Here is a 14,650-nt window from a genome sequence, read left to right as displayed (position 1 = left end):
ACACCAATGACAACTGTACTGAGGTGTTATATGGTGGAGTCACCAATGACAACTGTACTGAGATGTTATATGATGGAGTCACCAATGACAACTGTACTGAGGTGTTATATGGTGGAATCACCAATGGCAACTGTACTGAGGTGTTATATGGTGGAGTCACCAATGACAACTGTACTGTGGTGTTATATGGTGGGGTCACCAATGACAACTGTACAGAGGTGTTATATGTTGGAGTTCGATTGACAACTGTACTGGGGTGTTATATGATGGAGTCACCAATGACAACTGTACTGAGGTGTTATATGGTGGAGTCACCAATGACAACTGTACTGAGGTGTTATATGGTGGAGTCACCATTGACAACTGTACTGAGGTGTTATATTGTGGAGTCACCAATGACAACTGAACTGAGGTGTTATATGGTGGAATCGCCAATGACAACTGTACTGAGGTGTTATATTGTGGAGTCACCAATGACAACTGAACTGAGGTGTTATATGGTGGAATCGCCAATGACAACTGAACTGAGGTGTTATATGGTGGAATCGCCAATGACAACTGTACTGAGGTGTTATATTGTGGAGTCACCAATGACAACTGAACTGAGGTGTTATATGGTGGAATCGCCAATGACAACTGAACTGAGGTGTTATATGGTGGAATCGCCAATGACAACTGTACTGAGGTGTTATATGATGGAGTCACACCAATGACAACTGTACTGAGTATAGTCAGACTTCTAAGATAACGTCGAGATTACACAACAATATAGGGCAGCCCCTACAGTGACACTGGATTCTGTATCAATATGGTAGAAGCATTGTGGGACTGGCTCATTGACTATGTCAACACACCAGCATCCTTTCACAAACAGACTGTGTCCTCAGGGATCTGTAACCTGTCTGAACTTTAATTAAACTCCAATACACACCCACACCTTCACAGAAGTCGATAAAAACCCAGACCCAGTTGTTCAATGTTTATCTTGACAACTTAACACTTAAATTCAACCCGGAAGAAATCTCCAATGATGTTTTAATTATCAAATCAATCTCTAAAACTATTACCAACAGATATGATATTATAGAGACAAAAAATATATAAACTCTTATCTATATATTAATATCTATCAAACATTAATTGCAAATATGATTTTAATTCAACTAAGCAAACAAATCATTGATGTGACGTGTCAGATACACTTGTATTTTACACAGTCTATATATAGAGTTGATGATGTCATGACCAGGAATTTACTAGGCCGAGCTTGATGTTTAGATAAGAAACTGGTAAACATTGAGCTTCCTCTCTCCAGATAACATTGTGTCAAAGATCAACCAGTGTACAGTAACATGTATACATAAATAATGGGTCTGAGGCAGGAATTAAGAAATATAGATCTACCATGGTGAAGGAAGAAAATCATCTCTGAACCATTCAGATGGAATGCTTTGAAATTATTAATTAACAGAGTTCAACAAAGGATGAATTTCATTATAATCTTTAATTAATTAACAAATATGATTTTTCTCTTTGCTTATCATTTTCTTTTCAGCTTTCTTTCTTTAAATACAGTGTAAAAGTAATATTTGGAAAATTCATCAAAAGATTATCAATGATTTTATGAATGTGGAGTAAGATGTGTGTGTATGTGTGCTAGATCTTCTGTAATTTTATCATTCTGTAATAATTGATTATTACTTCTGAGTACAATTGTATAATATGTACTTTACACAGTATAAAAACTTCTGAAAAATAAAACAAATACCGGTAAAAAAACAAAAAAATATCAAGGTTTTAAAAAATGTATCAACAATGGTACAGGGATTATTTTGGGCTATCACATGGATGGGTCATTTTCAAGAAAAAGAACTATCTGTAATATAATTTACATATAATTTATAGGAATTTAAATGATTTTTCTGAATCATGTGGGTCATTTAGGAAAATTATAAGCCCCCTCCAAAATGATCCCTGATGATTATATAGTTAAGGGTCAAGGTTATTGTGGACAGCATGACTGGACTATAACTGCTTGATTCAGATTGATAGGGAGGAATATTGGGACGTTAAGTATTTCATCAACTTCTCGAGATGATATTTTTACATAGCTTTACATAAGAGATACAGGAATTGATGTTTCAAGTTACTTAAACTCTAAACTGGGGTCATGATCGATGCATAAGACTTCATATTAAAATAAGCAAAGCCTCCAGATAACATCAGAAAACAACAGCAATCCGTTTTTTATGTCCCATAATATATTAGATGTCCAATGTACAGTATATATACATTACTACCTATAACATAATGATTTTCAGGTCTTCTTTACCAATTATAGACCTTTGGTGAGGTCAATATGGTGTTTTAAAAATTATGAACCTTTGATTTGGTCAATATTGTATGGTCACTATAACACAATATTGACCAAAGGTTCTGAATTAGCATTTTAGATATTAAACATCTTTGCAGAAGGGTGGAATTACATTATAGTTATCTTGATGACAGGAAATTCACATTAGAGCATTCGGGCATTGTGAACATCACAATGATTATGACGTCAAAATTGCAATACTGACTTTTTAGCCAATGACAAAAGAAAAAAAGATCCATATCCAATATATGTTACTAATATTTAATATTATGAGACAGTATTTTTACAATATAAAGTATCTAATACTCTCTTACCACCAGACTTTTCACCTCCAGTAAATACTGACACAGGGTAGTGCACTGTTTCAGCCTCTGTAACACAAACAGGTAACTTTGTATCAACTCTCAGTTCTATAACACAAACAGGTAACTTTGTATCAACTCTCATTTCTGTAACACAAACAGGTAACTATGTATCAACTCTCAGTTCTGTAACACAAACAGGTAACTATGTATCAACTCTCAGTTCTGTAACACAAACAAACAGGTAACTATGTATCAACTCTCAGTTCTGTAACACAAACAGGTAACTATGTATCAACTCTCAGTTCTGTAACACAAACAGGTAACTATGTATCAACTCTCAGTTCTGTAACACAAACAGGTAACTATGTATCAACTCTCAGTTCTGTAACACAAACAGGTAACTATGTATCAACTCTCAGTTCTGTAACACAAACAAACAGGTAACTATGTATCAACTCTCAGTTCTATAACACAAACAGGTAACTATGTATCAACTCTCAGTTCTGTAACACAAACAGGTAACTATGTATCAACTCTCAGTTCTGTAACACAAACAGGTAACTATGTATCAACTCTCAGTTCTGTAACACAAACAAACAGGTAACTATGTATCAACTCTCAGTTCTATAACACAAACAGGTAACTATGTATCAACTCTCAGTTCTATTACACAAACAGGTAACTATGTATCAACTCTCAGTTCTGTAACACAAACAGGTAACTATGTATCAACTCTCAGTTCTGTAACACAAACAGGTAACTATGTATCAACTCTCAGTTCTGTAACACAAACAGGTAACTATGTATCAACTCTCAGTTCTGTAACACAAACAGGTAACTATGTATCAACTCTCAGTTCTATAACACAAACAGGTAACTATGTATCAACTCTCAGTTCTATAACACAAACAGGTAACTATGTATCAACTCTCAGTTCTGTAACACAAACAGGTAACTATGTATCAACTCTCAGTTCTGTAACACAAACAGGTAACTATGTATCAACTCTCAGTTCTGTAACACAAACAAACAGGTAACTATGTATCAACTCTCAGTTCTGTAACACAAACAGGTAACTATGTATCAACTCTCAGTTCTGTAACACAAACAGGCAACTATGTATCAACTCTCAGTTCTGTAACACAAACAGGTAACTATGTATCAACTCTCAGTTCTGTAACACAAACAGGTAACTATGTATCAACTCTCAGTTCTGTAACACAAACAGGTAACTATGTATCAACTCTCAGTTCTGTAACACAAACAGGTAACTATGTATCAACTCTCAGTTCTGTAACACAAACAGGTAACTATGTATCAACTCTCAGTTCTGTAACACAAACAAGTAACTATGTATCAACTCTCAGTTCTGTAACACAAACAGGTAACTATGTATCAACTCTCAGTTCTGTAACACAAACAGGTAACTATGTATCAACTCTCAGTTCTGTAACACAAACAGGTAACTATGTATCAACTCTCAGTTCTGTAACACAAACAGGTAACTATGTATCAACTCTCAGTTCTGTAACACAAACAGGTAACTATGTATCAACTCTCAGTTCTGTAACACAAACAGGTAACTATGTATCAACTCTCAGTACTCTGGTAAGATCAATACCATTTTTAAGTATAGCTTGCAGTATTTTGGTGATACAGTGCAAAACTATTGCTTAGTATATAGCCATATTGCCCCCTTTTGGTCCCACCCTTCAGCCCCCCTGGGGACCAGTTCCGCCATTTGTACAATATTGAATCGCAGCCACTTAGTGATAGTTTTCCACCTAGGGATAGTTTTCCAGTCAAATGTGAATGATATTGATTTCTTAATTCCAGAGAAGGTGTTTATAGCAATATTTGCCAAATTGCCCCCAATTCAGCCATGTTCTTCAACCCCAAGGTATGTCAGCCCTGTCAGTTGTACAATTTTGAATCCCTATAACTGAGGGATACTTCCAGTCAAATTATGTTAAAATTCCAATCATTAAGTTCAGAAGAAGTTGTTTGAAGATATTGTTGAAGTACCGACAATAGATACCAATTTCTACCTGTTTCAAGATGGCTGTGTATCCATGAAGTAACTGTTGAAGTTTCCAGTCACAAGAAAACTGCAGTTCTTCCAGGTTCTTCTTGTCGGGTAATTCGATATGGATTCTGTAGTCTTCATTCTAAAATTAGATAACATCAATGCTAACTTCAAACACTGACATATCATATATAAGAACTTCAACAGATGTTGTATGATGTCAAGTTACTATCCATGGGTGAAAATATCAGATTTAAAAATTCAACAAAAACATATATGGGAGAAAACTTTCCCATAATAATGAGTTCATTATCAGCACTGAAAACTTCCACCCATGACTAGAACTTGATTTAGTTTTCCAAATCTTAATTATTAATTTTTTTTGTGAAATAAAATGAACTAACAGGCAATTGGAAAAAAATGAATTACTTTAATTGCATGTTAATTACATAACTAGTATAATAATCTTTTGGTTTAGTTGTATTTTTGAAATAAATTCATTTATCTCGTCCACAAACTGCCCCAATATTGTGGTCACAATACGTACCAGAGAATCTGAATATCTTTCTTAAGCTAAGCACACTGAATATAAGATGAAATTTTGTATATGACAGTCTTGTCAATGATAAATAAGTTTCTTTTAGTACTTACGCAGATGTTGATGTAGCCAGTGTATATGGACGCCTGTTTATTTACTGGAATTATCCCTGGAAAGTTCCTAAGCATGTCCATGTGGTCCTCTTATACAGACCTCTCCATACCCTATCAGAACACACAAAGTCTGGCTGAATAATCTGTCTGTCATTTGGAATTACTGGCCTTAAGTGGTCTTAATACAGAGGTTCAAAACTTCAAACAGTAGAATTCTACCATTATGTAACAGTGGTCTTATTAAAGAGGTACAGCATAAGGTTGCCAAAGCCATTGGTATATATTTACATATCTCCCTTCTTCAGGAGTAAACTCTAACGGCGAATAAATTAGCATGTTCGCCGTGAAAAAAGGCTCAGCAGGTTAATAAGCACGGGAATCAGTAACATAATTATGACATCGTCTATTTGTGACATCAAGAAGATTTCAGAATGAGAGTGAGTGAGCTTTAAAAATGTTCCTTTGTTAAATTGTGTTACTGTCTTTATTTCGAAAAATATGAATAAAATATCCTTAAATTAAAAACATAAATATTTGACCAAATAAAGGCCTAACAAGAAGCAAACATGGAACATATTAAGAGATTTTGTACAAAAGTTGATCATTCTGGTCTCTGTATAAAAATTGTGTGAACATAATCTGTAGCAAGCTGTGACAATAAATGATAAAGTAAATAACCAGGTGATCCTATATCTATACATCGGCCAGATGCTGTACTTATGTTACCATAGAATCCAGGTCAACAAACAATTCAATTCATTGATTTTACTAATAAAACACATGTACACATTTAAATAGGACTTAATTTTAATGAAGATGCATAGGTATGGATTCAGCATTTAGCCGACAAGGCATGTTATCAATGACAATTAAAAAACAGCTTTATACTCACCAATTAATGAAGTATTATAAGTACTTTATACAAATATTCCTTTTACTGATAATATTATAACACATTTGAATGTGACTGTTGTTTCAACAATGTGATATTTGTAGTTTTTGAAGTGGCCATATTTAAAATGATGCTGAGATGGTCTACCTATAATTATAAATTGGTACAAAACTTAAAATATTCCAACATGTTTCTGAACATACATATACCCCCTCATCAATAAACAAGTGGCCCATGGGCATTAACGGTCACCTGAGTTTTGAAATATTTCACTTAATTTAATTGACCCTTTTTGGCCCTTCCTATCAGCCAAGAGGATCAGCCATGGCCAACATTTACATACCATCAAGCTGTCATCCCATGCTGATAATGTTAACAAAGAATAAATTCAAATAGAAATCAAACAAATGATAGTCAAAAATGTGATTTCCCTATATAAACTGAAGTAAAATTTTAGTCAATTTGACCCTTTTTGGCTAAACCCCTCAGGCCCCTGGGGGGTTGGGACCACATAATTCACAATTTTTGTTGACCTTAGGCCATGGAAGCTTCCTGCCAAATTTAAACGAATTTGGTTCAGCGGTTTCGGAGAAGAAGTTGAAAATGTAAATTGTTTCCGAACGGACGACGACGATGGACAAATGGCGTTAGAATAGGTCACTTGAGACTTTTTTCTAGATGACCTAATAAATCTCTGCAGGGGTCTATGAAATATCTTTCAAACCAGCTTTTTATTCTGAAGGTGGTCAATTGCAACCTTTGACATTGACCTTTAACCTTATTTGATGACAACCAAAATATCATCAAGTGATGACTCAGATGTGATGTTATATACTGCCATGTTATAATCATTAATGATCAATGATCATACAAGTCACTGTTGTATAGTCCAAATCAAAATAGATAGGACGGTCTCAGTAGTGCCAACAAGAATTGCTTCAGAGGTATTTGCTCCAACCTCCAACTAGGAATACCACAGTTGTTTTGGCACTGAGGTGCTTGGACTTAATCAGTCGTTATGACGCTGAACCTCAGCTGTTTGCTGACATTTTATAGAAAAGGTAAATAGTTCTTTCTGTTCCCCATTAATGTAGTAGACATCTGATCTAGATGCTGATGACTGTAATCACTGAGACAAGCTCACAAACTTTGGTGTCTCAGATGTACAGTCCTGTTTCTAAGCAACCGTGGAAACTCATAAAATAATTCAACTTAAATTACTGGATATTTCATGACTGCATGCTATGGAGGGACTGACTTCATTGACTGTATTTGCATCCCATAACCATCAATTGATTGTAGAATGCTTTTTACTAATCAGTCAATTATGACCAAGAACCAGCGGAAGTCAATTATCTTTCGTTATATTCAACACCTTGTTTGATGTTCTAGTTCTACATCACATCTTATTAATGTACACTTGAATACTTATGTGGAAGAAAAATGACATCAAAATGTCAAAATTTGTATGGCTTATGGGTCAAGGTCAGCTATTGACCTTACACAGGGTCAAGGTTACTTGATAGACCAGATGCATATAATTATGTGCATTATTTATTTATTTATTTATATATGCTTTCAAGCTAATTGTAATGAAGGTGTCATGAACATGTACATTATATTGATATATTTTATTGCTTAACAGCTTAATTTCCTTAAGCACTTAAGTTGTGGGCACACATTAATTGTTACATCTATGACATCATAAACTGATACCAGTATTAGAATATTTCATGGTCAGTGATTTCATATGCAGTATTACACAAGTCAAGTATAACGATCTTTACTCTAAACCTTCTGTGTGGTTTCTTTTATTTACCACTGTAGTTTCAGTTAGTACAGAACGTATTGCTCGACTGCAACGCATGAATACAAGTTAGTATTCAAATCAGGTTTAACAGGACATCCAGTTGACCTTGAGAGGATGTTTTTGACTCCTCAAATAAGGTTGGACTTTTGAGAGTGGAGGAAGTTGAACATATGTCTGTATGACATGTGTCTTGAACCTTCAATTTTCTGAGAAATTGTGATTTGGCTTCTGAAATTGCTAAAACTTAAGGATCAACTGGATGCCCTGGGTTAGTATAGCAACACATACATCCTCTTCAGTTGATATCCATTAGGTTTTTTTTTTGGTTTTTTTTAAATATTTTTTTTTTTTATTTATTTATTAGTTATTATGCAAGGCTGAAGTCATTAAAGACATACCAGAGAATTGATTTAGTAATGTCTGGTGCAATATGCAAATTAAAAGTGGTCCTGGAGGCTATTTGAATGAAGACGTTGGGACACAATCTGTTCCAAGATCTTAGATTTTGTTTTCCTCTTAGACATTTGTCACTGTATCAAGGAGCAATTTATCTCATAGTAATCACTTTGTATATGCATGTGCTATCAGAATTATTAAAAAAGTTAATATATCCTTGATCAATAACTTAGGGTTTCCTTCTGATACAGGTGTCATTAATTAAATGCCTTTATGTATATATATTTCATTTGTCAACTTTCACAAAGATATCAATTACATACAAATTTTCTTCAGGTCCAAGGATTAATATCTGCAGTTCGGAAATGTCTGCCAGATCCTCTACCCCAAAATATCCCACCAGTTATTCGCCCTTTGCTACCTCCTAATATACAGTGTTTTCTCTCAAGTATCAGTGATTCAAAACTCTTTTATAATATTTTCAATAAAACAGACACTGTTGCTACTGGCAAATCAAAATGGAATGAACAGCTCTTATTTGATGAAGGAGAATGGAGTAAAATATACAATAGTCCACGTAAAGTAACAAAAAATACTAAACTTCAATGGCTTCAATATCGCAAATCTCATTATATTCTTACCACTAATTCTAATTTGTTTAAATATGGTATAGTAAATAGCCCTATGTGCACTTTCTGTAACTCTGAAAGAGAAACAATAATTGACTTGATGTGGGAATGCCAGGAAGTGCAAAATCTATTACAAAATTTTGAATCACTGGTAGATGCACTCTATATTCCTTTTGCAATAAATAAACAGTCTTTTCTTTTCGGACTCACAAACAATAGTATTAATGCAACAGTTGATAATATAGTAATTCTTATCATCTAACAATACATTTACAGAACGAGGTGTCTTAATAAATCCTTAAATGTCAACGCATTGGCAAATAACAAAATATTACTACAATACGCAGAAATTCATATCAAACGGTCAGAACCATTCTTTCAAAGCAAAATTCACGAATACTTGGTGTAAATGGAAAAACTTTATTCGTCTTGATATATTTAATAACCAAAACTAATTCCTGCCAGTTTACAAACACTATTATATTCTTTTTGTAACTACATGTATAAAGCTAGGCCATTAAGAATATTACTCCCCACATCTCTACCCTAAAGGAAACTTTTGATTTCTATCTCTCTACAGAAATAAATAATTTACTCTATGTACATGTATTCAAATTAACCGCAACTATTCTCCTTGTTTCTATCACCATCTTTTCTTTCTTTCTTCCTCTTCCCCTTCTTCCCTTCTCTTAAGTATGTTATGTTTCAGTGTGAGAGTGGATATAATAGTATGTATGCATGGGTCAGGATATATGTGTGTATGTAGGAATATATATACATGTATATGTACTCTATGATTGAATGAGAATGCAATTGTAAAAATATGAACATTAATGTAATACTGTCTATGTGTGTTATGTGTATGTGATTATACATGTACGTATATGTAGTATACACCATGATTTCGAAAAAAAAATGAATTATAAAAAAAAATAATTTCATGTCATCTTCAATAAGAACATAAAATTCATACATTTAAAAGACATTAGAAATAGAAACACTTACATGTACAAACAAGATGTCAAACTGTTAATTAGAGTGATACACTATGATGACTTGTTATCAATGAAGGTCTATGTTCACACTGTACATAAGTGATGCCCCACAAGCAGTTCACATATCCAAGTGTTAAAAAACTAAGTCATCATCTTTTACCTGGTAGACGTTTTTTTCTCAATATCAAACCATAACCCAACCATTTTTTTTTTTAAATCAACTTAAGAAAACTTCATTGTATCAACCCAGACCATACTGATTTGCAGACATATGCAGTTGTCTATAGTAACAATAAAAAGCTAACAACAAAGGGTTTCAACTTTCAAGAGATGCAGCTGGTTAATGAAAATCATGGGATTGGGATGGTTTAAACTTTGCTGGCCAAGCGTGTTCAATATGAGGAGAGAACTGGCTAGCAAAGTTCAGTGGTTTTATGACTGAGATTATGTTCTCGTAAATATTAATTATGTTTCTTTAAGTGATATGAAATAAGACATGCTCATTGTTTGTTGATATGTCAGACTGTCTGCTGTTAAACTCTAACCAGAAAAAATTCTCATTTTCATTATGTGACTTTCTATCCTAGTCTAGATGGATCACATGATCGCTAAATTTAGCCAAATCTCGTGGAAAAAACTAAAGAATTGTAAACAAAAATGGCGTCGGCCAAAATACTGGAGGGAATTACAAAATACGGGAATTTAGGCTCTCCTTCTGGAAGGAAATAAATGACTTGAAAATAAGGGAGATTTTGTCTCACGCTGGGAGGTATGGCATGTATGCCTAGATTTGCATGGTGGTGTGATCAATGAAACTGAAGACGCTTACCCTTCCGGAACACATGGTCTTTTCTCCATGTACTTTACAAAGAGTCTCTATGGAAATCTATAGTTTGTCATATTTTGACTTCGATTTATCAATGTTTGTTAGAATTGTGTTTTCGTTTGCATGTCAGTTTTTTCTGTTACTTTCACTATTCCTCTTTACGTCTGAACCTTAAATTAGATTATTAAAATCGATATGGATAGTCTCCCTTTGGTCATAGTTTTGGCAATGATAAAAATATTTTATCTGGATTGCCTCCATCTCCTACATTTTCGTCAAAAACAACTAAAAGTAATAACTGGAAGATTTCGCTGCACTCCCACTATAAGGTGTCCTGAAAATATCTTATTATGAAGCCATGACGGCACTTGTAACTCCATCGTTACACAGGCAACAACATTCAGTTTTCAAGTAGGCCTAGATCGATCAGAGCGAAATGCTGAGCTGATAGTTAGTTCTCAATGAAAAAAGCAGAAGTTATAACCCTCTCCATTACATTATATTTTATGAATCAACATATATTGCCCGCATTACCCTCATTACCTGTATTTGTTTAGCTTACATCTGCATATTTCCCTCCATTGACTATGCTCATCAGCGTACTAAAGATGCTTCTGATAATACATTAGCAGTGGGCTTGCTCTACAAACGTTCTTTGCACATTGACGGGGAATTTCCGGAAAATAACGATTATTCATGAGCTTGCGAGTTCACCAGTATAAACAAATCCCACCTGCGTCAGAGTGAGAGTCAGTCGGACCGGCTTGAAGACGTGAAGTATAGATCGAGGCCCCATTCATAAAACCTCTCCAATCATGTGTGACAGTCGAATTACAACTCCATTCGTACCAGATCCTAATATGGAATTAGAGCAGAAATTAAGAAAGCTGACAACAACCACCGTTGTAACAATAAACTCAGGCGACAATGTCAGCGAATTAAAGGAGACGGATTCGGAAAAAGAAACAGAACGTGAACAGGATAATACGATCTGCAAGGAAGAACAAATAAAAAGTGCTTTACAAGAAAACTATAAAGGTATATTAAAAGGTTTAGGAGAAGATACGTCACGACAGGGATTGCTAAGGACACCAGAAAGGGCAGCCAAGGCTATGATGTTTTTTACAAAGGGCTACAGAGAAAACATAAAAGGTACTGTACACTGTAGTGATGTTATATGTAGCTCCTATAGACATTGCCTGCATGCATGGTTTGTTTTTATTATTTAAACGTCCGAATCTTTTATGTTAATCTAAAGCATTATATACATATTATATGTTGTTGTATGAAATGTGTACTAATATTTTGAAAGAGATTATTGATATGGGCATTATACATGGATATTAGCAAAACGAATTACGTACGTACCTCTCTAATATTGGAAATAGTAGACTAATGTTTCATCATACAAATCAAGCACTAAATCTGTAAAGAAACATTTGTAAAGTAATTTTTTACATTTATGTGTGAAATAATTATTAACACATATGAATTTATGAATACTTGTTGGCCTATATATACACACGCACGTGCAATCTTGTTTTTAGTGTACTAAATATGTAGCTTGTCCATTAAATGTGCCATATATTTAATCTCTTTGTTTAAAGTATACACTATCTAATCCAAGGAAATAACGTACTGGTGTAGGCATGCAGGGCTTTTTCTCACTGGTTTGGGAAAGGGCCTTTTTGTCTCATTTTGGGATGAAAATTGGTGAATTGGGAACAATTTTTTCAAGAGTAAACTGCGAATTTTGGGAATTTGGCTTAAATATGAAATAATTTCAATTGGGAATGGGGCCTATTAACGGCCGAAATAGCCCCCAGAAAAAGTCCTAGCTATAGCACGTTAATCAATTTTCATTGTGACGGACATATCAACTACTATATATATGATCCCCCTAGTACACTTAAAATTGTTAAATAAGTAGGAACAACCATATTCATCTTATAATTACTACAACACTGCAGCACTAGCTGATGCATATGTGAATGCTGAAGGTTGTTGTCCAACTACATAAGATGTCTACGTTCTTACATACTCAGTGCATGTTGAACAACGGGGATGGGAGTAGATAGAAATCAATCTTGGGTGCATTCATGCGTGTGTCATTTGTACCCGTGCACCCTGTCCATCCGCAATAACCTTATGTACACAACTTCTCACAATAGACCGGACTGAAAAGATTTAGTTTCCATCATAATATTAATTGCATCATCTACACCTGCCCACATTTTGATGGTCCTTGGTCAAAGGTCACACTTGACCACTTTTGAAATACAAATAAAACCTCTAGTGTACATTTCTCATGAACCCCTTGGCAGATTTTGTTCATATTCAAACTGTAGCATCACAGCATGAAATTCAACACCTGATTATATAATTAGGTTTTAGTGTTCATCAGTCATGTTTAAAGGTCACAGATCTAGAGTGCACATTAAGAAAGAAAAGCTGCAGGTACCAATGATCATAGACTCATAAACCCTGGGCCTTTACTTTATTGATGAGGGAGGTGGGGTCTATCTATGTGAGCCATTGTTCACTTTACTTTTGTATTTGTTCTGCTCGAGTGCATTATCTAAATCTGATAAAATCATTTAAACAAACCAAACACAATGACTCCTCTAGATTTTGTACTAGAGTTCCGATAATATCTACCTGGTAATCTCTACTGAACTTCATAGCCTTTAATTAAGATATATAAAATTTATATTGATCAAGAATTAAAACATTGTCATTTTTATTTCAGATACTGGAAAAAAAACATTAAGGTTGTTACATACCTATTTACTTATCACAGATGTGCTTTAAACCTACATCTCAAAATGTTTCCTTACAAATTTAGATAGATTTCTTCTGGATCACATCCTCTCATTATAGCATCTGATGTTATGGGTCTGAATTTCCAACAGCTCGACCTTAATTGCAACAGAAAGAGCAATGAAATATAACCATACCTTTATTTGTTGTTGCCTTCAATATTTGGACCATACAGCGGTGCTAGTTAGCACTGCCAATATTAGATTTACATTATGAAAGTTTTTAGATATAGGCCAAATATGTTAGATGAGCTGTGAGTATAATCTAAATCTCTATGCGTATAGTCTGTCTTTAAACAGAATTCTGAAAATGCAGTAATTTATAATGCTATAATAGTTCAAAGATAAAACCAGCAGTGAACATATATAGTGTCTACATCATACTTTTAGTTCATGGTAAGACTCATGTTATGGCTATGGCTACATGCATGCTAGACTATTAGTGGGCTTGAGGTTGAATTAATTGTATTCAATTTTGATGGTCACTAAGTTCTAGATATTCACAGATTTCAAGAATGACTCAAAGTCAGATTTTTATTTGAGTCTCTTCAAACTTATTTTGGTGGAGTCTGAAGGTAGGAATCTCTTTAAAAATAATTAAAAATTAATAGTAGTGGTATGTGGCTGAAATTGAAAGTTCAGCTGAAAGATAGGTTCTTCTCCACCCTTGTCTTTTTCTATCATGATGCAGGGGTACTTATAAATCTACCAAATACTAAACCAGAAAATGATTAACTCAACAGACGAAGGAGTACTGATGGAAACCATCTGTGTAGCAAAATTGTAGGAAGGAAGAACTGAGGAGGGGGGCGGGGGGGGGGGGGGGGGGGGGGGGGGGGGGGGGGTAATATGTAAGTAATAAATGTAGCAAATCATATACATGTATAAGTAGTTACCGAAAAAATAAGCTTTGGGAGTATTCAGAGC

General features: G+C 34.4%; 2 protein-coding genes across 3 annotated transcripts in view; one reads left to right on the top strand and one right to left on the bottom strand.

The window, feature by feature from the left end:
- Nucleotides 1-11,570, bottom strand: part of LOC117323406 (E3 ubiquitin-protein ligase FANCL-like) — a 36,535-nt gene extending 24,965 nt beyond the window's left edge. The window contains exons 1-4 of the mRNA XM_033878607.1: nucleotides 11,448-11,570; nucleotides 5,357-5,467; nucleotides 4,728-4,847; nucleotides 2,689-2,745 (exon numbers count right to left, since the gene is read on the bottom strand). Of these exons, the coding sequence (XP_033734498.1) occupies nucleotides 2,689-2,745; nucleotides 4,728-4,847; nucleotides 5,357-5,437 (258 nt within the window). The 5' untranslated portion in view covers nucleotides 5,438-5,467; nucleotides 11,448-11,570. The remainder of the gene's footprint in view (nucleotides 1-2,688; nucleotides 2,746-4,727; nucleotides 4,848-5,356; nucleotides 5,468-11,447) is intronic.
- An 86-nt stretch (nucleotides 11,571-11,656) lies between these two features.
- LOC117323407 (GTP cyclohydrolase 1-like) overlaps nucleotides 11,657-14,650 on the top strand; it is a 52,247-nt gene continuing 49,253 nt past the window's right edge. For both annotated transcript variants that reach the window (XM_033878609.1, XM_033878608.1), the window contains exon 1: nucleotides 11,657-12,056. In XM_033878609.1, coding sequence (XP_033734500.1) covers nucleotides 11,720-12,056 — 337 coding nt within the window. In that variant the 5' untranslated portion in view covers nucleotides 11,657-11,719. The remainder of the gene's footprint in view (nucleotides 12,057-14,650) is intronic.

The sequence above is a fragment of the Pecten maximus genome, chromosome 3 (genome assembly GCF_902652985.1).
Source record: "Pecten maximus chromosome 3, xPecMax1.1, whole genome shotgun sequence".
In the NCBI taxonomy this organism is placed as follows: domain Eukaryota; kingdom Metazoa; phylum Mollusca; class Bivalvia; order Pectinida; family Pectinidae; genus Pecten; species Pecten maximus.
Note: the sequence above shows the minus strand (reverse complement) of the source record. Positions and strands in the feature narration are given on the sequence as shown.